The sequence below is a fragment of the Dendropsophus ebraccatus genome, chromosome 6 (genome assembly GCF_027789765.1).
Source record: "Dendropsophus ebraccatus isolate aDenEbr1 chromosome 6, aDenEbr1.pat, whole genome shotgun sequence".
NCBI classification, from domain to species: Eukaryota; Metazoa; Chordata; class Amphibia; order Anura; family Hylidae; genus Dendropsophus; species Dendropsophus ebraccatus.
Window position 1 is genome coordinate 146671621 of NC_091459.1, and position 26984 is coordinate 146698604.

A 26984-nucleotide genomic window follows, 5' to 3' on the forward strand; every position below is an offset into this window, starting at 1 on the left:
ACAGTGTGTGGCAGTATTATATACAGGGGGCAGTGTATGGCAGTATTATATACAGAGGGTACAGTGTGTGGTAGTATTATATAGAGGCTAGTGTGTGGCAGTATTATATACAGGGGGTACAGTGTGTGGCAGTATTATATACAGGGGGCAGTGTATGGCAGTATTATATACAGAGGGTACAGTGTGTGGTAGTATTATATAGAGGCTAGTGTGTGGCAGTATTATATACAGAGGGCAGTGTATGGCAGTATTATATACAGGGGGCACAGTGTGTGGCAGTATTATATAGAGTGTACAGTGTGTTGTAGTATTATATACAGAGGGTACAGTGTGTTGCAGTATTATATACAGAGGGCAGTGTATGGCAGTATTATATACAGAGGGCACAGTGTGTGGCAGTATTATATACAGGGGGCAGAGTGCGTGGCAGTATTATATACAGGGGGCATATTGTGTGGTAGCATTATATACAGGGGGCAGAGTGTGGCAGTATTATATTTTGGGTCCACAGTGTGGCAGTAATATATTCAGGGGGTATAGTGTGTGGCAGTATTATTAGCAGGGGGCACCGTGTAGCAATTGTGATGAAAGTTCTACCAAAGCCATCTGTAGGTCATATTCTGAAGAGCCTCAGCAAAAAGTCATCATGAAGATGGCATCTGTGAGTCATAAGATGGAAATGCTGAATACTGATCAGACCAGTGTTCATGAAACAACTCCCTGCCTTCAGGGATGGGGAACCGGAGATTTTTCAGCTGTTGTAGAGTACAGACAGTGTGACCACTCTTCACTCTCCTACTACTCATGGGGGGCACAAGGTGGTCCCTCTCCCCAGACAGAGGTAGACCGGGCCATGGTCGCACTGCCCCAGACAGAGGTAGACCGGGCCATGGTCGCACCGCCCCAGACAGAGGTAGACCGGGCCATGGTCGCACCGCCCCAGACAGAGGTAGACCGGGCCATGGTCGCACTGCCCCAGACAGAGGTAGACCGGGCCATGGTCGCACTGCCCCAGACAGAGGTAGACCGGGCCATGGTCGCACTGCCCCAGACAGAGGTAGACCGGGCCATGGTCGCACTGCCCCAGACAGAGGTAGTCCGGGCCATGGTCGCACTGCCCCAGACAGAGGTAGACCGGGCCATGGTCGCACTGCCCCAGACAGAGGTAGACCGGGCCATGGTCGCACTGCCCCAGACAGAGGTAGACCGGGCCATGGTCGCACTGCCCCAGACAGAGGTAGACCGGGCCATGGTCGCACTGCCCCAGACAGAGGTAGACCGGGCCATGGTGGCACTGCCCCAGACAGAGGTAGACCGGGCCATGGTGGCACTGCCCCAGACAGAGGTAGACCGGGCCATGGTGGCACTGCCCCAGACAGAGGTAGACCGGGCCATGGTGGCACTGCCCCAGACAGAGGTAGACCGGGCCATGGTGGCACTGCCCCAGACAGAGGTAGACCGGGCCATGGTGGCACTGCCCCAGAGGTAGACCGGGCCATGGTGGCACTGCCCCAGAGGTAGACCGGGCCATGGTGGCACTGCCCCAGAGGTAGACCGGGCCATGGTGGCACCGCCCCAGACAGAGGTAGGCTGGGCCATGGACGCACCGCCCCAGACAGAGGTAGGCCGGGCCATGGTCGCTCAGACCCCAGACAGAGGTAGGTCGGGCCATGGTCGCACCGTCCCTAGACAGAGGTAGGCCGGGCCATGGTCGCACCGCCCCAGAGGTAGGCCGGGCCATGGTCGCACCGCCCCAGACAGAGGTAGGCCGGGCCATGGTCGCACCGTCCCTAGACAGAGGTAGGCCGGGCCATGGTCGCTCCGTCCCCAGACAGAGGTAGGCCGGGCCATGGTCGCACCGTCCCCAGACAGCGGTAGGCCGGGCCATGGTCGCTCAGACCCCAGACAGAGATAGGCAGGGCCATGGTCGCTCAGACCCCAGACAAGAGATAGGCAGGGCCATGGTCGCTCAGTCCCCAGACAGCGGTAGGCCGGGCCATGGTCGCTCAGACCCCAGACAGAGGTAGGCCGGGCCATGGTCGCTCAGACCCCAGACAGAGATAGGCAGGGCCATGGTCGCTCAGACCCCAGACAGAGATAGGCAGGGCCATGGTCGCTCAGACCCCAGACAAGAGATAGGCAGGGCCATGGTCGCTCAGTCCCCAGACAGAAATAATCAGCACGACATGAGAATGGAAACCCTTAGCTTTTATTATGAGATTTGTGGTTGAGGAGGCGTCAGCCCCAGTAGTGTCCTACAGAGAGGCCGGTGCCGTCACTGACCAGATAAATAAGGATTAAATTAACAAAAAACACAACATATTAATGAATCCATCACAGACACATAGGGCACACGGGAGGGATCGGTCCCTGTCCGTATACACACAATCCTAATCCCTGCTTTAAGGCCAAGTTCAGACTGAACACAATTTCCTCATGATTTTTTTTTTTTTTTTTATGAGGATTGTATCTGGGATAAATGATCATTTTTGGTAACATATATAAAAATAATAATAATAATGACATTTTGGTCACATCCCAGAAAACGTAAATCCATACAAAAACACAATGTTACCTCTGTAGAAAGATCAGGATTTTTTTTTGTCATAGTTCAAATATATTTACAAGAATTTGTGACATTTTATTAAAATTTAAAAAAAAAACAACTAAATTCACATTTGACGACGTTTCCATGACATCCTCAATTCTCAAACCTAAAATACTTAAATACTAAATACTACTCCGCCTGGCAATGCAGCAGGTAAACTGGGAGGGAGGGATGGATGGGGGAGGGGGGGCTGCAAAACCCAGACGGTACGGACGGGAGCGGATCCAAATGATAGTTCCAGTCATAGAAAGCCTGAGCCAATGTCCCGGTTATAAGACAAAGATGTAACAGAGGGGGGAGGACACATGAGCCATGGGGGGGGGGGGGGGGGGGGGGGGGGGGGTAATCCACATATAATGATGATTTTGCCATCTGATAGTCTGGAATGTCTGATAGTCTGGCCCCAAAACCTTTTATTACGAGGCCAGGAGCAAAAGACTGAACAGAGAATCAAATGAATGTCATGTAGTACTGCACTTCCCCTCTAGTGGCCGCTGCAGCAATAGAGCGCGGCCGGCCGTAGCTTCCTTCACTCCTGATCGCCAGGGATTTCAGCTGCCGGATCCACCATGATGGGGTAAGCACTATAACAGTATATTATTAGGTATTCAGGACCTGACAGATGTGTCCTCCCCCCCACAAACAAGGTAGATTTTTGCACAATTAAAAGAATAAAAAATAATTCACTTCAACATGAAGTCTATTGTACACAGATTACACATCAACTGGAGAGAAAACGAGAAGAAAAAAAATTATTGGCAACTATATCTCATGGTATAAATCAGAATCCAACCCCCTGCTATGTGCAGAGCTCACATTATACAGACACAGCGACACCATTAAATTACACGCCACACCACCTGACCGCGCACTTGGTACCTCCAAGTGTACCCTGTCCAAAAGGAAACCCATGGGTTTAGATACACTCTTCATTCAAGCACGGGGGAGAAGGCTTCATATATATATATAAAGAAAACAACAAAAATACCTACCTAAAAATAAAGAAAACCGCCATGCAAATCTTTTTTCCACCACCAAAAACGGAGAAACCAACAATAGAAAAGTTAGCACCAGACAAAGGGATGGCTAAGAAAAGAGGAGGAGTAAGGACTGGGGGCAGGGCAGAATATCTCTTCTATAGCAGAGGCCCTGACACGGTGCGCGCTATATACTGGCCATAAACACTGCGCACAACTTATTCCAGCCGCAAACACTGTGCACGCCTTACACTGCCCATATACACAGCACACACCACGCATGCCTTACACTGCCCATATACACAGCACACACCACGCATGCCTTACACTGCCCATATACACAGCACACACCACGCATGCCTTACACTGCCCATATACACTTCATACTGACCACAGACACCACGCATGCCTTACACCGGCCATATACACAGCACACCGACCACAGACACCACGCATGCCTTACACTGCCCATATACACTTCATACTGACCACAGACACCACGCATGCCTTACAACGGCCATATACACAGCACACCGACCACAGACACCACGCATGCCTTACACTGCCCATATACACTACATACTGACCACAGACACCACGCATGCCTTACAACGGCCATATACACAGCACACCGACCACAGACACCACGCATGCCTTACACTGCCCATATACACTTCATACTGACCACAGACACCACGCATGCCTTACACTGCCCATATACACAGCACACACCACGCATGCCTTACACTGCCCATATACACAGCACACACCACGCATGCCCTACACTGCCCATATACACAGCACACCGACCAGACACCACGCATGCCTTACACTGCCCATATACACAGCACACCGACCACAGACACCACGCATGCCTTACACCGGCCATATACACAGCACACCGACCACAGAAACCAGCATGCCCTACACTGCCCATATACACTTCATACTGACCACAGACACCACGCATGCCTTACAACGGCCATATACACAGCACACCGACCACAGACAACACGCATGCCTTACACTGCCCATATACACTTCATACCGACCACAGACAACACGCATGCCTTACACTGCCCATATACACTTCATACCGACCACAGACACCACGCATGCCTTACACTGCCCATATACCCAGCACACCGACCACAGACACCACGCATGCCTTACACCGGCCATATACACAGCACACCGACCACAGAAACCAGCATGCCTTACACCGGCCATATACACAGCACACCGACCACAGACACCACGCATGCCTTACACTGCCCATATACCCAGCACACCGACCACAGACACCACGCATGCCTTACACCGGCCATATACACAGCACACCGACCACAGAAACCAGCATGCCCTACACTGCCCATATACACTTCATACCGACCACAGACAGGAATGAGAAATTTTGTTCTTTAAAGCATCTGATTAATAAGGCAGTAATATGCAGGAATGATGGCGTCCTGCCGGGTCTCTTGGCGTTCCTACCGTCAGTACCTGAGTAATCGGACAGAGCGGCCGTCTGTCTGACAACTCCACCAAAAATAAAACTAATGGTTGTTGGGCAGTTTATCCATAGTATAAGAATATCAAGCTAAGGTATGGATTGTTCTGAGCGCAGAGGCTGGGGAGCAGTCACATGACACCAGCAGTCACATGACCCCAGCCTCCATCTCAGGCTGCATCATTAAATCAGATTTTATAGAGATGAATATGGAAGACTACAGGTAATATTCTATCCAGGGGAGCGGAGTGACACCACGCATGTTTCAATGACTCTGCTTGTTGTCAATGAAAGGAAAAACCAACAGAGAGACATTAGCTGCGTTCACACAGCTGCTGAGCTTGTTACAATGTATCAGTGCAGAACCTGGAGCGCAATGTAACACCGTCCTGCTTACACAGCTGAGGGTCTGGTGCACCGGATCAGTGTAAGGTCCGGAGGAGTTTCCAGCACTTTCCACCAGGTTTCCATTCACTGACAGGAAGCAGATGCTGGAGCTTTCCGTTACTTAGTCCTACACTATGGATATCAAAGAGAAGACAGGAAAACAAAGGGGGGGGGGGGGGCAGATGCTGTGCAGCTATTGGATGAGGTAATATCACATGACAAATGCAACAAATGAAAACACTACCGTTACGGAAACAAAAAAGAAAAAACATTAAAAGTGAAGCAGCCGGGGAGAGATTGTGCTGTGCACAGCGCTGTGGGCCTGGTCGGCACTGCTACATCAGGTGCTCCAGTGTCTACAGGATGGAGTCCGGCCACATGCCGGCTCACCTGGGAGAACGTTCCAGCGCCACTCCGAGAACGGCTCATATGCCGAGCAGCACGGGGCTAAACAGATAAAGAAAGAAAGGGCGGGAAGGGGCAGCTCCAGGGGGGACATTCAGTCGGTCTGTTATTATATTATGTACAGTAGTCTGGTAGGTTTTCCCCCTCTAGATCCGCCAAGAGGTGACGCAGCAGCTGAGACTTCCAGGGTGGTGATGGAGGAGGCAGAAGATACTTTACTGAACTTCCGCAGACTGCAGGGCGATTTTCTCTTCCTCCTCTAGTCAGTCCATGCTCGGTTTAGTCAGCGAGAAGGTGCGAATGTTAAAGTGTTTACTCAACTGGCTAACCTGAAGGAGAGAGGAGATGGTGAGGAGGTGTACGGCACACAACGCCAGAGAGAGAGAGAGAGAGAGAGACGGTGAGGAGGTGTACGGCACACAACGCCAGAGAGAGAGAGAGACGGTGAGGAGGTGTACGGCACAGGAAGCCAGAGAGAGAGAGAGAGAGAGAGACACGATCAGGAGGTGTACGGCACACAACGCCAGAGAGAGAGAGAGAGAGAGAGAGAGAGAGAGAGAGAGAGAGAGAGAGAGAGAGAGAGAGAGACGGTGAGGAGGTGTACGGCACACAACGCCAGAGAGAGAGAGAGAGACACGGTGAGGAGGTGTACGGCACACAACGCCAGAGAGAGACGGTGAGGAGGTGTACGGCACACAACGCCAGAGAGAGAGAGAGAGAGAGAGAGAGACGGTGAGGAGGTGTACGGCACACAACGCCAGAGAGAGACGGTGAGGAGGTGTACGGCACAGGAAGCCAGAGAGAGAGAGAGAGAGAGACACGATCAGGAGGTGTACGGCACACAACGCCAGAGAGAGAGAGAGAGAGAGAGAGAGAGAGAGAGAGAGAGACGGTGAGGAGGTGTACGGCACACAACGCCAGAGAGAGAGAGAGAGAGAGACACGGTGAGGAGGTGTACGGCACACAACGCCAGAGAGAGACGGTGAGGAGGTGTACGGCACAGGAAGCCAGAGAGAGAGAGAGAGAGACGGTGAGGAGGTGTACGGCACACAATGCCAGAGAGAGAGAGAGACGGTGAGGAGGTGTACGGCACACAACGCCAGAGAGAGAGAGAGACGGTGAGGAGGTGTACGGCACACAACGCCAGAGAGAGAGAGAGACGGTGAGGAGGTGTACGGCACAGGAAGCCAGAGAGAGAGAGAGAGAGAGAGAGACACGATCAGGAGGTGTACGGCACACAACGCCAGAGAGAGAGAGAGACGGTGAGGAGGTGTACGGCACAGGAAGCCAGAGAGAGAGAGAGACGGTGAGGAGGTGTACGGCACACAACGCCAGAGAGAGAGAGAGACGGTGAGGAGGTGTACGGCACAGGAAGCCAGAGAGAGAGAGAGAGAGAGAGAGAGAGAGAGACACGATCAGGAGGTGTACGGCACACAACGCCAGAGAGAGAGAGAGAGAGAGAGAGAGAGAGAGAGAGAGAGAGAGAGAGAGACGGTGAGGAGGTGTACGGCACACAACGCCAGAGAGAGAGAGACGGTGAGGAGGTGTACGGCACACAACGCCAGAGAGAGAGAGAGAGAGAGAGAGAGAGAGAGAGAGAGAGAGAGAGAGAGAGAGAGAGAGAGAGAGAGAGAGAGAGAGAGAAAGGTGAGGAGGTGTACGGCACACAACGCCAGAGAGAGAGAGAGAGAGAGAGAGAGAGAGAGAGACGTGGGGAGGTGTACGGCACACAACGCCAGAGAGAGAGAGAGACGGTGAGGAGGTGTACGGCACACAACGCCAGAGAGAGAGAGAGACGGTGAGGAGGTGTACGGCACACAACGCCAGAGAGAGAGAGAGACGGTGAGGAGGTGTACGGCACACAACGCGAGAGAGAGAGAGAGAGAGAGAGAGAGAGAGAGAGACGGTGAGGAGGTGTACGGCACACAACGCCAAAGAGAGAGAGAGAGAGAGACGGTGAGGAGGTGTACGGCACACAACGCGAGAGAGAGAGAGAGAGAGAGAGAGACGTGGGGCGGTGTACGGCACACAACGACAAAGAGAGAGAGAGAGAGAGAGAGAGAGACGGTGAGGAGGTGTACGGCACACAACGCCAGAGAGAGAGAGAGAGACACGGTGAGGAGGTGTACGGCACACAACGCCAGAGAGAGACGGTGAGGAGGTGTACGGCACACAACGCCAGAGAGAGAGAGAGAGAGACGGTGAGGAGGTGTACGGCACACAACGCCAGAGAGAGACGGTGAGGAGGTGTACGGCACACAACGCCAGAGAGAGAGAGAGAGAGAGACGGTGAGGAGGTGTACGGCACACAACGCCAGAGAGAGAGAGACGGTGAGGAGGTGTACGGCACAGGAAGCCAGAGAGAGAGAGAGAGAGAGACACGATCAGGAGGTGTACGGCACACAACGCCAGAGAGAGAGAGAGAGAGAGAGAGAGAGAGAGACACAGTGAGGAGGTGTACGGCACACAACGCCAGAGAGAGAGAGAGAGAGAGACGGTGAGGAGGTGTACGGCACACAACGCCAGAGAGAGAGAGAGACGGTGAGGAGGTGTACGGCACACAATGCCAAAGAGAGAGAGAGAGAGAGAGACGGTGAGGAGGTGTACGGCACACAACGCCAGAGAGAGAGAGAGACGGTGAGGAGGTGTACGGCACACAACGCCAGAGAGAGAGAGAGACGGTGAGGAGGTGTACGGCACAGGAAGCCAGAGAGAGAGAGAGAGAGAGAGAGAGAGACACGATCAGGAGGTGTACGGCACACAACGCCAGAGAGAGAGAGAGACGGTGAGGAGGTGTACGGCACACAACGCCAGAGAGAGAGAGAGACGGTGAGGAGGTGTACGGCACAGGAAGCCAGAGAGAAAGAGAGAGAGAGAGAGAGAGAGAGAGAGAGAGAGAGAGAGAGAGACACGATCAGGAGGTGTACGGCACACAACGCCAGAGAGAGAGAGAGAGAGAGAGAGAGAGAGAGAGAGAGAGAGAGAGAGAGAGAGAGAGAGAGAGAGAGAGAGAGACGGTGAGGAGGTGTACGGCACACAACGCCAGAGAGAGAGAGACGGTGAGGAGGTGTACGGCACACAACGCCAGAGAGAGAGAGAGAGAGAGAGAGAGAGAGAGAGAGAGAGAGAGAGAGACGGTGAGGAGGTGTACGGCACACAACGCCAGAGAGAGAGAGAGACGGTGAGGAGGTGTACGGCACAGGAAGCCAGAGAGAGAGAGAGAGAGAGAGAGAGAGACACGATCAGGAGGTGTACGGCACACAACGCCAGAGAGAGAGAGAGAGAGAGAGAGAGAGAGAGAGAGAGAGAGAGACGGTGAGGAGGTGTACGGCACACAACGCCAGAGAGAGAGAGACGGTGAGGAGGTGTACGGCACACAACGCCAGAGAGAGAGAGAGAGAGAGAGAGAGAGAGAGAGAGAGAGAGAGAGAGAGAGAGAGAGAGAGAAAGGTGAGGAGGTGTACGGCACAGGACGCAAGAGAGGAGACGGTGAGGAGGTGTACGGCACACAACGCCAGAGAGAGAGAGAGAGAGAGAGAGAGAGAGACGTGGGGAGGTGTACGGCACACAACGCCAGAGAGAGAGAGAGACGGTGAGGAGGTGTACGGCACACAACGCCAGAGAGAGAGAGAGAGACGGTGAGGAGGTGTACGGCACACAACGCCAGAGAGAGAGAGAGACGGTGAGGAGGTGTACGGCACACAACGCGAGAGAGAGAGAGAGAGAGAGACGGTGAGGAGGTGTACGGCACACAACGCCAAAGAGAGAGAGAGAGAGAGACGGTGAGGAGGTGTACGGCACACAACGCCAGAGAGAGAGAGAGAGAGAGAGACGTGGGGCGGTGTACGGCACACAACGACAGAGAGAGAGAGAGAGAGAGAGAGAGAGAGAGAGAGAGAGACGGTGAGGAGGTGTACGGCACACAACGACAAAGAGAGAGAGACGGTGAGGAGGTGTACGGCACACAACGCCAGAGAGAGAGAGAGAGAGACGTGGGGCGGTGTACGGCACACAACGACAAAGAGAGAGAGAGAGAGACGGTGAGGAGGTGTACGGCACACAACGCCAGAGAGAGAGACGTGAGGAGGTGTACGGCACACAACGCCAGAGAGAGAGAGAGACGTGGGGAGGTGTACGGCACACAACGACAGAGAGAGAGAGAGAGAGACGGTGAGGAGGTGTACGGCACACAACGCCAGAGAGAGAGGAGAAGGTGAGGGGGTGTACGGCACATTTTCCCTGGTTAGCAGAGGGCACACTCACCACTGTTACTCCATAGTGTAAATGTGCAATGGTCACAAGAGCCGTCAACAAGATAAGTAGAAGAGCTTCCATATCGTGAGCGAACCCCGACATTACGATGAACACCACCAGGGCCAGCGGGATGAGCAGCCAGCTGAGGGGTTGGCACCGCGTGTTACTCATCTGGCACACGATCAGCTGGCACTAGGAGAGAACACAAGGGCTTTAGTGAATGGGAGGAAGATGGCAGAAGGGCACGGGCGCAGGAGGGGCAGGAGGACACTTACTGTAACGTTAGCAAAGGTCGTCCCCACCATGAAGTAGAAGAGCCGGGGGTGAGCCTCCAGGATGTGAGAGGGCGAGGCGAAGATCCAGAGCGTGGATAGGATGAAGAGCAGCACCGGAGAGATCAGCGGCAGCATGGACTCGTAGAAGGACGTGTGCTTCAGAGTGTTATTCCGATAGGCCCTGAGCAACGCAAGCAGAAGTTACTGAATCACTGTCATTGGCCGCTTTCTTCCAGAAACAGTGCCACCCCATCCTCAGGTTGGGTGAGGCATAGCAGCTCAGTCACATTGAAGTGAATGGAGCTAAACCAATACAGCACACAACCTGAGGACAGGGGTGGTGCTGTTTGAGTAAGGAAGGATCTGTGCTTCCTCTAATCCTGGATAATACCATTAGGGTTGAAAGCAAAGAATTTACCAGAGATGACAGGACGGGTGCGGACTTACTTATAAACATTGTACAGGCTCATAGGAAGGGTCACCGTCAGCGCACAACCTGCAAAACACAGACGGCAGTCAGAAGGCGGGCAGCGACAGCAGGTACAGAGCATGTATACAGGAAACCTATGTCCATAGCATGTATACAGGGAATATATAAACATAGCATGTATACAGGAAATACAGTATGTCCATAGCATGTATACAGGACAGTGTAATATATACACTCACCGGCCACTTTATTAGGGACACCTGTCCAACTGCATGTTACCACTTAATTTCTAGTCAGCCAATCACATGGCGGCAACTCAGTGCATTTAGGCATGTAGACATGGTCAAGACAATCTCCTGCAATTTAAACCGAGCATCAGTATGGGGAAGAAAGGTGATTTGAGTGTCTTTGAACGTGGCATGGTTGTTGGTGCCAGAAGGGCTGGTCTGAGTATTTCAGAAACTGCTGATCTACTGGGATTTTCACACACAACCATCTCTAGGGTTTACAGAGAATGGTCCGAAAAAGAAAAAACGTCCAGTGAGCGGCAGTTCTGTGGGCGGAAATGCCTTGTTGATGCCAGAGGTCAGAGGAGAATGGGCAGACTGGTTGGAGCTGATAGAAAGACAACAGTGACTCAAATAGCCAACCGTTACAGCCAAGGTAGGCAGAAGAGCATCTCTGAATGCACAGTACGGCCAACTTTGAGGCAGATGGGCTACAGCAGCAGAAGACCACACCGGGTGCCACTCCGCTCAGCTAAGAACAGGAAACTGAGGCTACAATTTGCACAAGCTCATCGAAATTGGACAGTAGAAGATTGGAAAAAACGTTGCCTGGTCTGATGAGTCTCGATTTCTGCTGCGACATTCGGATGGTAGGGTCAGAATTTGGCGTCAACAACATGAAAGCATGGATCCATCCTGCCTTGTATCAACGGTTCAGGCTGGTGGTGGTGGTGTCATGGTGTGGGGAATATTTTCTTGGCACTCTTTGGGCCCCTTGGTACCAATTGAGCAACGCCACAGCCTACCTGAGTATTGTTGCTGACCATGTCCATCCCTTTATGACCACAATGGACCCAACATCTGATGGCTACTTTCAGCAGGATAATGCGCCATGTCATAAAGCTAGAATCATCTCAGACTGGTTTCTTGAACATGACAATGAGGTCACTGTACTCCAATGGCCTCCACAGTCACCAGATCTCAATCCAATAGAGCATCTTTGGGATGTGGTGGAACGGGAGATTCGCATTATGGATGTGCAGCCGACAAATCTGCGGCAACTGTGTGATGTCATCATGTCAATATGGACCAAAATCTCTGAGGAAGCTTCCAGCACCTTGTTGTATCTATGCCACCAAGAATTGGGTCAGTTCTGGAGGCAAAAGAGGGTCCAACCCGTTACTAGCATGGTGTACCTAATAAAGTGGCCGGTGAGTGTAGTCTGTCAGCCTGTATACATGTGATCGGGGATCTTACCGACAATCATTGTGGTGAAGAGATCTCGGTACAGGATGCTGAATATCACTGGCTTATACCAGTTCTCCACTCCGACCACCGCTGTCACCAGGTACACACAGGAGATGGTCTGCAACAAGGAGGAGGTCAGTGCAGCCGTATACAGGAGACACAGAGATGTATACCATACAGATATCACACATAGACATGACCAGCGTTACATAGGGACTGCCACTACAACCCCCACCATACACCCCCCCAGCCACTACAGCCCCCACACCGCATCCCCCATCATACACCCCCCAGCCGCTGCATCCCCCCATCATACACCCCCCAGATGGGCTGCACACTTACCACCTGGCTCAGGTCGTACCCCCAGGGCAGGAACAGGATTCCAGTGTTATACTTCTCCCAGTGTGAGAGGATGAAGGAGAACAGCACCACCCAGAGGAGGAGGTAGAGGACCAGGACGCTGACCCCCGTCTCCCCTCGGCCAAATATGGAGTATACGGTAACCACAAAGTATATACAGGCCCAGCTGTCCAGCCCATGGTCAAACAGCTCCCCCAGAGGAGTGCTGGAGTTAGTCCTGCGGGCCTGCTTACCATCTACCCCATCTGTAAGAGAGGAGACAGAACCAGGGTCATACACAGCGTATAGGGGTACAGTCAGCAGAATTCAGATTACAGCTCTGGAGGAGACCATATACTAGGATCTAATTCTCTTCTCTCTACCCCTGTGTATTCACGACAGTAACTTCTCACAGCTGATGCCTCGCTGCAATGTATCAGTGTGAGGTCTGGAGCTCAAGGAACAAAGACGACCGGTCCAGACCAAGAAGCTGCTGCAGAACTACAACTCCCATCATGCCTGGAAAAGATAAAGCTCTGGCTGTCCAGGAACGAGGCGCAGGGGGCTCCCCATCGCAGCTATAGATAATACCGGTCAGGTGAGGTGACAGCATGTGGATCTAGCTTCTATTTACAAGAGAGCGTGCCCCAGAGCAGAAATCATAATGAAGCCCATATTATGGAGCATGTGGCCCTATAGCTGCATAGTCTGCAAGACCGACCACCGCTCCACCCACTGACCCGGAACAAGATTGACAAACTGAAACACAAAGATTAGAAGAAAGGACTCACCGAGGGTGTAAGCCGTGAAGTTGAGTACACCGGCGACTATCCACACCCAGCTGGGGACGTGCTCGTGACCCGGAGCTGCACAATAAGGACACACAACATGGCGGAGATGAGAAGGAACTGTCACTAGTCTCCTGCCCCCCCCCCCCCCGGTGGTACATTCCATCCCTTCCATCTCCCCTGCAGAGGCGGACCAAGCGGTCCATGAACAGGGTGGTTCTGCTCATAAAGGGGTGCCCCTCCATCATGGCTGTGAGCCCTGACCGGGTATATGAAAAACAGACTGTACTGAGGAGACTGCCCCTTAAATAAAAAGGGTTATCCAGATATAGAAAAACACGGCCTCTTTCCTTCATAGACAGCACCGCTCTTGTCTCCAGTTCAGCAGCAGTTTGACATTAGGCTCCATTCACTTTAATATAACGGAGTTGCAAAACCTGCACCCAAACTGGAGACAAGAGCCATGCTGTCTCTGGAAGAAAGCGGCCATGTTTTTCTAATGCTGGATAACCCCTTAAAGGCACTCTCCAGATGCAGAAAAACAGGGTGACTCTTCCAAAAACAGCCCCTAAAAGGGATTGTCCAGGATTAGCACAGCTACTACCTTGCAAAAACAGTGTCACCCCTGTCCTCAGGTTGTGTGCGGTATTACAATTCATTTCCATTCACTTCAATAGAACGGAACTGCAAACCCCCCACAACCGAATTGGGAAAAGGAAAGCAGCCATGTTTTTCTAAGTCTGGATAACCCCTTTAATGGGGGGCTCTGGTCCCATTCACTTCTACAGACACAACCCACAGACAGGCCATGTTTCTCTGCTCCTGTGCTCACATAGGACGGGTGTACTCTGCTGTAGGGTAACTATCCTAAGCTCACATGGGACGGGTGTACTCTGCTGTAGGGTAACTATACTAAGCTCACATAGGACGGGTGTACTCTGCTGTAGGGTAACTATCCTGTGCTCACATAGGACGGGTGTACTCTGCTGTAGAGTAAGTATACTAAGCTCACATAGGACGGGTGTACTCTGCAGTAGGGTAACTATCCTGTGCTCACATGGGACGGGTGTACTCTGCTGTAGGGTAACTATCCTAAGCTCACATGGGACGGGTGTACTCTGCTGTAGGGTAACTATACTAAGCTCACATAGGACAGGTGTACTCTGCTGTAGGGTAACTATCCTGTGCTCACATGGGACGGGTGTACTCTGCTGTAGGGTAACTATACTAAGCTCACATAGGACGGGTGTACTCTGCTGTAGGGTAACTATCCTGTGCTCACATGGGACGGGTGTACTCTGCTGTAGGGTAACTATCCTGTGCTCACATGGGACGGGTGTACTCTGCTGTAGGGTAACTATCCTGTGCTCACATGGGACGGGTGTACTCTGCAGTAGAGTAACTATCCTGTGCTCACATAGGACGGGTGTACTCTGCTGTAGGGTAACTATACTAAGCTCACATAGGACGGGTGTACTCTGCTGTAGGGTAACTATACTAAGCTCACATAGGACGGGTGTACTCTGCTGTAGGGTAACTATACTAAGCTCACATAGGACGGGTGTACTCTGCTGTAGGGTAACTATACTAAGCTCACATAGGACGGGTGTACTCTGCTGTAGGGTAACTATACTAAGCTCACATAGGACGGGTGTACTCTGCTGTAGGGTAACTATCCTGTGCTCACATGGGACGGGTGTACTCTGCTGTAGGGTAACTATCCTGTGCTCACATGGGACGGGTGTACTCTGCTGTAGGGTAACTATACTAAGCTCACAAGGGACGGGTGTACTCTGCAGTAGGGTAACTATCCTGTGCTCACATAGGACGGGTGTACTCTGCTGTAGGGTAACTATACTAAGCTCACATAGGACGGGTGTACTCTGCTGTAGGGTAACTATACTAAGCTCACATAGGACGGGTGTACTCTGCTGTAGGGTAACTATACTAAGCTCACATAGGACGGGTGTACTCTGCTGTAGGGTAACTATACTAAGCTCACATAGGACAGGTGTACTCTGCTGTAGGGTAACTATACTAAGCTCACATAGGACGGGTGTACTCTGCTGTAGGGTAACTATACTAAGCTCACATGGGAAGGGTGTACTCTGCAGTAGGGTAACTATCCTGTGCTCACATAGGACGGGTGTACTCTGCTGTAGGGTAACTATCCTGTGCTCACATGGGACGGGTGTACTCTGCAGTAGGGTAACTATACTAAGCTCACAAGGGACGGGTGTACTCTGCAGTAGGGTAACTATCCTGTGCTCACATAGGACGGGTGTACTCTGCTGTAGGGTAACTATCCTAAGCTCACAAGGGACGGGTGTACTCTGCAGTAGGGTAACTATCCTGTGCTCACATAGGACGGGTGTACTCTGCTGTAGGGTAACTATACTAAGCTCACATAGGACGGGTGTACTCTGCTGTAGGGTAACTATACTAAGCTCACATAGGACGGGTGTACTCTGCTGTAGGGTAACTATACTAAGCTCACATAGGACGGGTGTACTCTGCTGTAGGGTAACTATACTAAGCTCACATAGGACAGGTGTACTCTGCTGTAGGGTAACTATACTAAGCTCACATAGGACGGGTGTACTCTGCTGTAGGGTAACTATACTAAGCTCACATGGGAAGGGTGTACTCTGCAGTAGGGTAACTATCCTGTGCTCACATAGGACGGGTGTACTCTGCTGTAGGGTAACTATACTAAGCTCACAAGGGACGGGTGTACTCTGCAGTAGGGTAACTATCCTGTGCTCACATAGGACGGGTGTACTCTGCTGTAGGGTAACTATCCTGTGCTCACATAGGACGGGTGTACTCTGCTGTAGGGTAACTATACTAAGCTCACATAGGACGGGTGTACTCTGCTGTAGGGTAACTATACTAAGCTCACATAGGACGGGTGTACTCTGCTGTAGGGTAAGTATACTAAGCTCACATAGGATGGGTGTACTCTGCTGTAGGGTAACTATACTAAGCTCACATGGGACGGGTGTACTCTGCTGTAGGGTAACTATCCTGTGCTCACAAGGGACGGGTGTACTCTGCTGTAGAGTAACTATCCTGTGCTAACATAGGACGGGTGTACTCTGCTGTAGGGTAACTATACTAAGCTCACATAGGACGGGTGTACTCTGCTGTAGGGTAACTATACTAAGCTCACAAGGGACGGGTGTACTCTGCAGTAGGGTAACTATCCTGTGCTCACATAGGACGGGTGTACTCTGCTGTAGGGTAACTATACTAAGCTCACATAGGACGGGTGTACTCTGCTGTAGGGTAACTATACTAAGCTCACATAGGACGGGTGTACTCTGCTGTAGGGTAACTATCCTGTGCTCACATGGGACGGGTGTACTCTGCTGTAGGGTAACTATCCTGTGCTCACATGGGACGGGTGTACTCTGCTGTAGGGTAACTATCCTGTGCTCACATGGGACGGGTGTACTCTGCTGTAGGGTAACTATCCTAAGCTCACATGGGACGGGTGTACTCTGCTGTAGGGTAACTATACTAAGCTCACATAGGACAGGTGTACTCTGCTGTAGGGTAACTATACTAAGCTCACATAGGACGGGTGTACTCTGCTGTAGGGTAACTATACTAAGCTCACATGGGAAGGGTGTACTCTGCAGTAGGGTAACTATCCTGTGCTCACATAGGACGGGTGTACTCTGCTGTAGGGTAACTATACTAAGCTCACAAGGGACGGGTGTACTCTGCAGTAGGGTAACTATCCTGTGCTCACATAGGACAGGTGTACTCTGCTGTAGGGTAACTATACTAAGCTCACATAGGACGGGTGTACTCTGCTGTAGGGTAACTATACTAAGCTCACATAGGACGGGTGTACTCTGCTGTAGGGTAAGTATACTAAGCTCACATAGGATGGGTGTACTCTGCTGTAGGGTAACTATACTAAGCTCACATGGGACGGGTGTACTCTGCTGTAGGGTAACTATCCTGTGCTCACAAGGGACGGGTGTACTCTGCTGTAGAGTAACTATCCTGTGCTAACATAGGACGGGTGTACTCTGCTGTAGGGTAACTATACTAAGCTCACATAGGACGGGTGTACTCTGCTGTAGGGTAACTATACTAAGCTCACAAGGGACGGGTGTACTCTGCAGTAGGGTAACTATCCTGTGCTCACATAGGACGGGTGTACTCTGCTGTAGGGTAACTATCCTGTGCTCACATAGGACGGGTGTACTCTGCTGTAGGGTAACTATCCTGTGCTCACATGGGACGAGTGCACACTCATCATACACCCCCCGGGTGAACACAGCCTAAGGGCAGCTACCACCATAGTACAGTCAGGGGCACAGACACGGAGATGTAGCAGAGTCCGCGGCGCGCACACGCACCTGACGCATAGAAGTCTGGGTCAAAATACGCCATCATGAAGAAGTTGAAGACGAGGAGCAGGAACCCACTGAAGGTGATGAGATTGGGCGCCAACCACCTGGGGAAAAACTAGAGACACGACTGGCATCAGTGACGGCCACCTTCTGGGTCAGTAGGGGCGGACTACCGGAGTGCACACTCACCTTCACTATAGAGTTCCAGAAGGGGTGCATGACGTACAGGGACAGGGGGTTGGTGTCCACCGCGCTGTACTGTAAGGACACAAGAGGCCAAGATTACACACTGTTATATACAGGAGCTCCAATAACCTGCAGAACTGGGAGTGCAGCTCTGAAGTATAACAGACAGCAACAGCACTGCAGACCATCCCGCTAGGTGTCAGTCCTCACTGCAGACCGTCCCACTAGGTGTCAGTCATCGCCCATAGTTTCTACTTTGATATTAATATATGATACAGCAAGAGGCGCCGCAGCATCTGTTCTCTATATAATAAAGGGTTAATGCTGTAATAAGTGATGACAGTGACAACCTTTACCCTTATGGAACTATTACTGACAGCGTGACCGGCAGCATCACACGGGGGGCAAACTCCACACCGCTCACCAAACCAGGAGATAAGAGATCGAGTGCTGCCAACACCACAGCACACCGGGTACTGATCACACCGGGTACTGATCACACCACAGCACACCGGGTACTGATCACACCACAGCACACCGGGTACTGATCACACCGGGTACCGATCACACCACAGCACACCGGGTACTGATCACACCGGGTACCGATCACACCACAGCACACCGGGTACCGATCACACCACAGCACACCGGGTACCGATCACACCACAGCACACTGGGTACTGATCACACCACAGCACACCGGGTACTGATCACACCGGGTACTGACCACACCACAGCACACCGGGTACTGATCACACCACAGCACACCGGGTACTGATCACACCGGGTACTGACCACACCACAGCACACCGGGTACTGATCACACCACAGCACACCGGGTACTGATCACACCACAGCACACCGGATACTGATCACACCACAGCACACCGGGTACTGATCACACCACAGCACACCGGATACTGATCACACCGGGTACTGACCACACCACAGCACACCGGGTACTGATCACACCGGGTACTGACCACACCACAGCACACCGGGTACTGATCACACCACAGCACACCGGATACTGACCACACCACAGCACACCGGGTACTGATCACACCGGGTACTGACCACACCACAGCACACCGGGTACTGATCACACCACAGCACACCGGGTACTGATCACACCACAGCACACCGGGTACTGATCACACCACAGCACACCGGATACTGATCACACCGGGTACTGACCACACCACAGCACACCGGGTACTGATCACACCACAGCACACCGGGTACTGATCACACCGGATACTGATCACACCACAGCACACCGGATACTGATCACACCACAGCACACCGGGTACTGATCACACCACAGCACACCGGGTACTGATCACACCACAGCACACCGGGTACTGATCACACCGGGTACTGACCACACCACAGCACACCGGGTACTGATCACACCACAGCACACCGGGTACTGATCACACCACAGCACACCGGGTACTGATCACACCGGATACTGATCACACCACAGCACACCGGATACTGATCACACCACAGCACACCGGATACTGATCACACCACAGCACACCGGATACTGATCACACCACAGCACACCGGATACTGATCACACCACAGCACACCGGGTACTGATCACACCACAGCACACCGGGTACTGATCACACCACAGCACACCGGGTACTGATCACACCACAGCACACCGGATACTGATCACACCACAGCACACCGGGTACTGATCACACCACAGCACACCGGGTACTGATCACACCGGGTACTGATCACACCACAGCACACCGGGTACTGATCACACCACAGCACACCGGGTACTGATCACACCACAGCACACCGGGTACTGATCACACCACAGCACACCGGGTACTGATCACACCGGATACTGATCACACCACAGCACACCGGGTACTGATCACACCGGGTACTGATCACACCACAGCACACCGGATACTGATCACACCACAGCACACCGGGTACTGATCACACCGGGTACTGATCACACCACAGCACACCGGATACTGATCACACCACAGCACACCGGATACTGATCACACCACAGCACACCGGGTACTGATCACACCACAGCACACCGGATACTGATCACACCACAGCACACCGGATACTGATCACACCACAGCACACCGGATACTGATCACACCACAGCACACCGGGTACTGGTCACACCGGATACTGATCACACCACAGCACACCGGGTACTGATCACACCACAGCACACCGGATACTGATCACACCAGATACTGATCACACCACAGCACACCGGGTACTGATCACACCACAGCACACCGGGTACTGATCACACCGGATACTGATCACACCACAGCACACCGGATACTGATCACACCACAGCACACCGGATACTGATCACACCACAGCACACCGGGTACTGATCACACCACAGCACACCGGATACTGATCACACCACAGCACACCGGGTACTGATCACACCACAGCACACCGGGTACTGATCACACCGGATACTGATCACACCACAGCACACCGGGTACTGATCACACCGGGTACTGATCACACCACAGCACACCGGATACTGATCACACCGGATACTGATCACACCACAGCACACCAGATACTGATCACACCACAGCACACCGGGTACTGATCACACCGGGTACTGATCACACCACAGCACACCGGATACTGATCACACCACAGCACACCAGATACTGATCACACCACAGCACACCGGGTACTGATCACACCGGGTACTGATCACACCACAGCACACCGGGTACTGATCACACCGGATACTGATCACACCACAGCACACCGGGTACTGATCACACCGGATACTGATCACACCACAGCACACCGGGTACTGATCACACCACAGCACACCGGGTACTGATCACACCGGATACTGATCACACCACAGCACACTGGGTACTGATCACACCGGGTACCGATCACACCGGGTACTGATCACACCACAGCACACCAGATACTGATCACACCGGGTACTGATCACACCACAGCACACCGGGTACCGATCACACCGGGTACCGATCACACCACAGCACACCGGGTACCGATCACACCGGGTACCGATCACACCACAGCACACCAGATACTGATCACACCGGGTACTGATCACACCACAGCACACCGGGTACCGATCACACCGGGTACCGATCACACCAGATACTGATCACACCGGGTACTGATCACACCACACCTCCGGTTCCCGCTCTCTATAATCTCCGGTAGACGTGTATAATGGGCGGCTCCGGTTTTTACTATCTATAATTTCCGGTAGATGTGTATAATGGGCGGCTCCGATTCCCGCTCTCTATAATCTCTGGTAGACGTGTATAATGGGCGTCTCAGGTGTTTGTAGAGTAATAAGATCCTGGAGGCAGCGGAGGAATCAGATCTCTTGTAAATCATCATGAATGTTTCATGGGCGGCGATGACCCGGAGGCTGATCTGTACCTGAGGAGCTGCCAGGATCCACTCACCACCTGCACCATACTGACACAGAGCAAGTGTGTGTGTATATAATTACAGGCTGTGTGTCTGCCTGCAGGGGTCCGACTGCCAAGAGCCCCCATAATCCTGAAGGTGTCAGGACAACTATACTACACTATACTATAGATATAATAGTCACTATACAGAGGAGATAGGAGATAGATAGATAGATAGATAGATAGATAGATAGATAGGAGATAGATAGATAGATAGATAGATAGATAGATAGATAGATAGATAGGAGATAGATAGGAGATAGATAGGAGATAGATAGGAGATAGATAGGAGATAGATAGATAGATAGATAGATAGGAGATAGATAGATAGATAGATAGATAGATAGATAGGAGATAGATAGATAGATAGATAGATAGGAGATAGATAGGAGATAGATAGATAGATAGATAGATAGATAGATAGATAGATAGATAGATAGATAGATAGATAGAGAGATAGATAGGAGATAGATAGATAGATAGATAGATAGATAGATAGATAGATAGATAGATAGATAGATAGGAGACAGATAGGAGATAGATAGATAGATAGGAGATAGATAGATAGATAGATAGGAGATAGATAGATAGGAGATAGATAGATAGATAGATAGATAGATAGATAGATAGATGTCAGTGGTGGTGACGTCCACTCAATTGCTTCGGAAACACTTGTGGTTTTTGTGGTGCACCAACCTCCTGCAATATTATGTGCTTTAAAGGGAACCAATCACTTAAACCGCGCAGGTAACGCTATGGGAATGTGCAGCAGCACCCAGCACACTTCCCAAACCTGCTTTTATACCCCCCGTCCCTGCAATGTACAAGCCAAAAACCTACTTAATAAACTCGGCGCCCTGTATGTAAATGACCCCCAAGTAGTCCTCTGGGCGGGGAGCTGCGGGCAAGTAGTCACGGTCCCTGGGCTGTGCAGGTGCAAAATAGCCTCAAACTAATTGCCGGATCTCCAGCAATGAGTTTGAGGCTTTCTGCACCTGCGCAGTATGGCGCAGACCGGACCCACTGTACTGCGCATGAGCGGCACAGCAATAACGTAGGCGTGCTGACGTTAGGGACAGCGCGCCTCTGATGACGCCACCACAATTATGCAGCCTAATCACGCCCAGAGGGGTGTGATTAGCACTGCAGGACGCCCAGGGACCGTGACTACTTGCCCGCAGCTCCCCGCCCAGAGGACTACTTGGGGGTCATTTACATACAGGGCGCCGAGTTTATAAAGTAGGTTTTTGGCTTGTACATTGCAGGGACGGGGGGTATAAAAGCATGTTTGGGAAGTGTGCTGGGTGCTGCAGCACATTCCCATAGCGTTACCTGCGCGGTTTAAGTGATTGGTTCCCTTTAAGGCCGTATTACATGAGCCGACAGTGAGGAGCTGTCAGCGCTCCTTTGCTCCTCGTTCCCCACTCACTGCCGCCGCTATTCCACGCGGCAGCAGTGAGCGGGTGAGTCCGGGGGAAGCTGTGGGGGGGCTGCCCGGGTGATTGCTAGATTGTCAGGGCAGCCCATAGGATATAGTGGCGGTCTGCTGCCGCTGCCCCTATAACACGCGGTGGCGGCAGCAGATCGCTGCTATATAAGTCGTTTGTCTTTCATGTTGAAAGACAAACGACTTCAACGATCAGCCGACATGAACGATGTCAGCTGATCGTTGCCTCCTATTCCATGGGACGTTTATCGCCCGTCACGGCCAAATACTGACACACTGTAACGAGTGCTGCAGCGAGTGACCAGGACGGGATTCATCCTCTGAAACGTAAGTCTGTATTCTGTGAGATGGTGGGAGGGCTGAGAACACACTGCAGCGTCATAGAGTCCTGTGCTGGTGGCCGCCTACAGCACCAGAGGACAAAGGAGACCACTGACCACTAATCTATTCCACCTACCGGCCGCTCCTACCACCATCCCCCCCCCAATATAACACCGGCCGCTCCTACCACCATCCCCCCCCCAATATAACACCGGCCGCTCCTACCACCATCCCCCCCAATATAACACCGGCCGCTCCTACCACCATCCCCCCCAATATAACACCGGCCGCTCCTACCACCATCCCCCCAATATAACACCGGCCGCTCCTACCACCATCCCCCCCAATATAACACCGGCCGCTCCTACCACCATCCCCCCCAATATAACACCGGCCGCTCCTACCACCATCCCCCCAATATAACACCGGCCGCTCCTACCACCATCCCCCCCAATATAACACCGGCCGCTCCTACCACCATCCCCCCCAATATAACACCGGCCGCTCCTACCACCATCCCCCCCAATATAACACCGGCCGCTCCTACCACCATCCCCCCCCCAATATAACACCGGCCACTCCTACCACCATCCCCCCAATATAACACCGGCCGCTCCTACCACCATCCCCCCCAATATAACACCGGCCGCTCCTACCACCATCCCCCCCAATATAACACCGGCCGCTCCTACCACCATCCCCCCCAATATAACACCGGCCGCTCCTACCACCATCCCCCCCCCCCCCAATATAACACCGGCCGCTCCTACCACCACCCCCCCCCCCCCCCCAATATAACACCGGCCGCTCCTACCACCATCCCCCCCCCCCCAATATAACACCGGCCGCTCCTACCACCACCCCCCCCCCCCAATATAACACCGGCCGCTCCTACCACCATCCCCCCAATATAACACCGGCCGCTCCTACCACCATCCCCCCCAATATAACACCGGCCGCTCCTACCACCATCCCCCCAATATAACACCGGCCGCTCCTACCACCATCCCCCCCAATATAACACCGGCCGCTCCTACCACCATCCCCCCCAATATAACACCGGCCGCTCCTACCACCATCCCCCCAATATAACACCGGCCGCTCCTACCACCCCCCCCCCCCCCCAATATAACACCGGCCGCTCCTACCACCATCCCCCCCCCCAATATAACACCGGCCGCTCCTACCACCATCCCCCCCAATATAACACCGGCCGCTCCTACCACCATCCCCCCCCCCCAATATAACACCGGCCGCTCCTACCACCCTCCCCCCCAATATAACACCGGCCGCTCCTACCACCATCCCCCCCCCCCAATATAACACCGGCCGCTCCTACCACCATCCCCCCCAATATAACACCGGCCGCTCCTACCACCATCCCCCCAATATAACACCGGCCGCTCCTACCACCATCCCCCCCAATATAACACCGGCCGCTCCTACCACCACCCCCCCCCCCAATATAACACCGGCCGCTCCTACCACCATCCCCCCAATATAACACCGGCCGCTCCTACCACCATCCCCCCCAATATAACACCGGCCGCTCCTACCACCACCCCCCCCCAATATAACACCGGCCGCTCCTACCACCACCCCCCCCCCCCCCAATATAACACCGGCCGCTCCTACCACCATCCCCCCCCAATATAACACCGGCCGGGGAGCAGGGTCAGGCGTCTGCTGCAGATATACACCGGGGTGACATATACCCTATAGGAGTCCTGTGAGAGGGAGAGTCAGACACACCCTGAGGGGGGAGGGGCCAGGTCACACACACACACCCTGAGGGGGGAGGGGCAGGTCACACACACACACACACACACACCCTGAGGGGGGAGGGGCAGTCACACACACACCCTGAGGGGGGAGGGGCAGTCACACACACACACCCTGAGGGGGGAGGGGCAGTCACACACACACACCCTGAGGGGGGAGGGGCCAGGTCACACACACACCCTGAGGGGGGAGGGGCAGGTCACACACACACCCTGAGGGGGGAGGGGCAGGTCACACACACACACCCTGAGGGGGGAGGGGCCAGGTCTCACACACACACACACCCTGAGGGGGGAGGGGCCAGGTCACACACACACCCTGAGGGGGGAGGGGCCAGGTCACACACACACACACACACACACACCCTGAGGGGGGAGGGGCCAGGTCACACACACCCTGAGGGGGGAGGGGCCAGGTCTCACACACACACCCTGAGGGGGGAGGGGCCAGGTCACACACACACCCTGAGGGGGGAGGGGCCAGGTCACACACACACCCTGAGGGGGGAGGGGCCAGGTCACACACACACACACACCCTGAGGGGGGAGGGGCCAGGTCACACACACACCCTGAGGGGGGAGGGGCCAGGTCACACACACACAACCTGAGGGGGGAGGGGCCAGGTCACACACACACACGCTGAGGGGGGAGGGGCCAGGTCACACACACACACACCCTGAGGGGGGAGGGGCCAGGTCACACACACACACACACCCTGAGGGGGGAGGGGCCAGGTCACACACACACACCCTGAGGGGGGAGGGGCCAGGTCACACACACACACCCTGAGGGGGGAGGGGCCAGGTCACACACACACACCCTGAGGGGGGAGGGGCCAGGTCACACACACACACACACACCCTGAGGGGGGAGGGGCCAGGTCACACACACACACACCCTGAGGGGGGAGGGGCCAGGTCACACACACACACACCCTGAGGGGGGAGGGGCCAGGTCACACACACACCCTGAGGGGGGAGGGGCCAGGTCACACACACCTCCCCGGGAGCGGACACGTGCTCTGCAGGGCCCCATGCCCCCTCCCTCCATCACGTGTCCGCTCCTATTAGGGGCCACACATAGGGGGGTTCCAGCTGCTGCCAGCCCCCGTGCAGAGGACCCGTCCCGCCTCACACTCAGCCTCCTGCCCCGGGCTCTCACTCACCTTGTAGCGGTCGAAGCCGCTGAGCTGCTCGGGGGTGACGTATTCCCAGCACCGGAACATGGCGGCGGAGGCGCGCGGCTACACCGGCTCGTGCTGACAGGAAGACGCGGCGCGGACGGGTGAACGAAAAACGCCGAGGTGACGTCACGTCCGTAGTAGAGATGCCGGGGACAGGGGCGGGGCTGAGGCGTGAAGGGGGCGGGGCCGATCGTATCGGCTGATTGTACAGCAGGGCGTGGGTGACGCCCCCTCTAGCCCCGCCCCGTGTACGGGTCATGTAGTGTCAGGAGAAACCATTCATCACAGCTGGAGGGGGAGGGACAGCCAATCCCAGCAGCCCCTTCTCGGGGAGGGAATGCTGGGTCTTGTAGTTCCTCACAGGGAGAAATAACGGATCGGGCGATGTATCAGAATCAGGAAACGTAAATGCGTTGCCCATAGCAACCATTCAGGCTTTATTCTCCACAGAGCGGCACTTTGGCTGGTTGCTATGGGCAACACCTGCTGCACCCATTAGTCCAATCAATGTGCCAATATGGCGGCCATGTGTGAGTCTACTATAAACTACCACAGAATATAATACAATGTGAGTCACGTACGGCCGTACACCAACCAGCGACGGCCACCACAGCCGCTTGTGCCCCTCTAAACAGGGCAACGCCTTACCGCCATCCTCTATGACACCAGCGGTTTATTCCTTATGCTGATTAGGTGGTTTGGTGCCCTGGGGGCGGGGCTACAACCTCAGTGCCCCAATCCACCCCAGCTGGCAGGAGC

The 26984-nt window shown here is 53.6% G+C and overlaps 1 protein-coding gene across 2 annotated transcripts; it reads right to left on the bottom strand.

The window, feature by feature from the left end:
- Positions 1-2938: 2938 nt before the first annotated feature.
- Positions 2939-26604, bottom strand: SELENOI (selenoprotein I). Of its 2 annotated transcripts, none has more exons than XM_069973199.1 (10): positions 26208-26600; positions 18008-18076; positions 17825-17933; positions 13452-13526; positions 12664-12926; positions 12331-12439; positions 10864-10912; positions 10417-10597; positions 10151-10333; positions 2939-6216 (listed from the first exon to the last, which is right to left on the bottom strand). In XM_069973199.1, exons 1-10 carry the CDS (start codon positions 26265-26267, stop codon positions 6103-6105), a joined length of 1212 nt encoding a protein of 403 aa, XP_069829300.1. In that variant the 5' UTR covers positions 26268-26600; the 3' UTR covers positions 2939-6102. The 2 variants fall into 2 exon arrangements, with proteins under 2 accessions (XP_069829300.1, XP_069829301.1); XM_069973200.1 differs by having other exon boundaries at positions 6151-6216; positions 26208-26604.
- Positions 26605-26984: the final 380 nt, after the last annotated feature.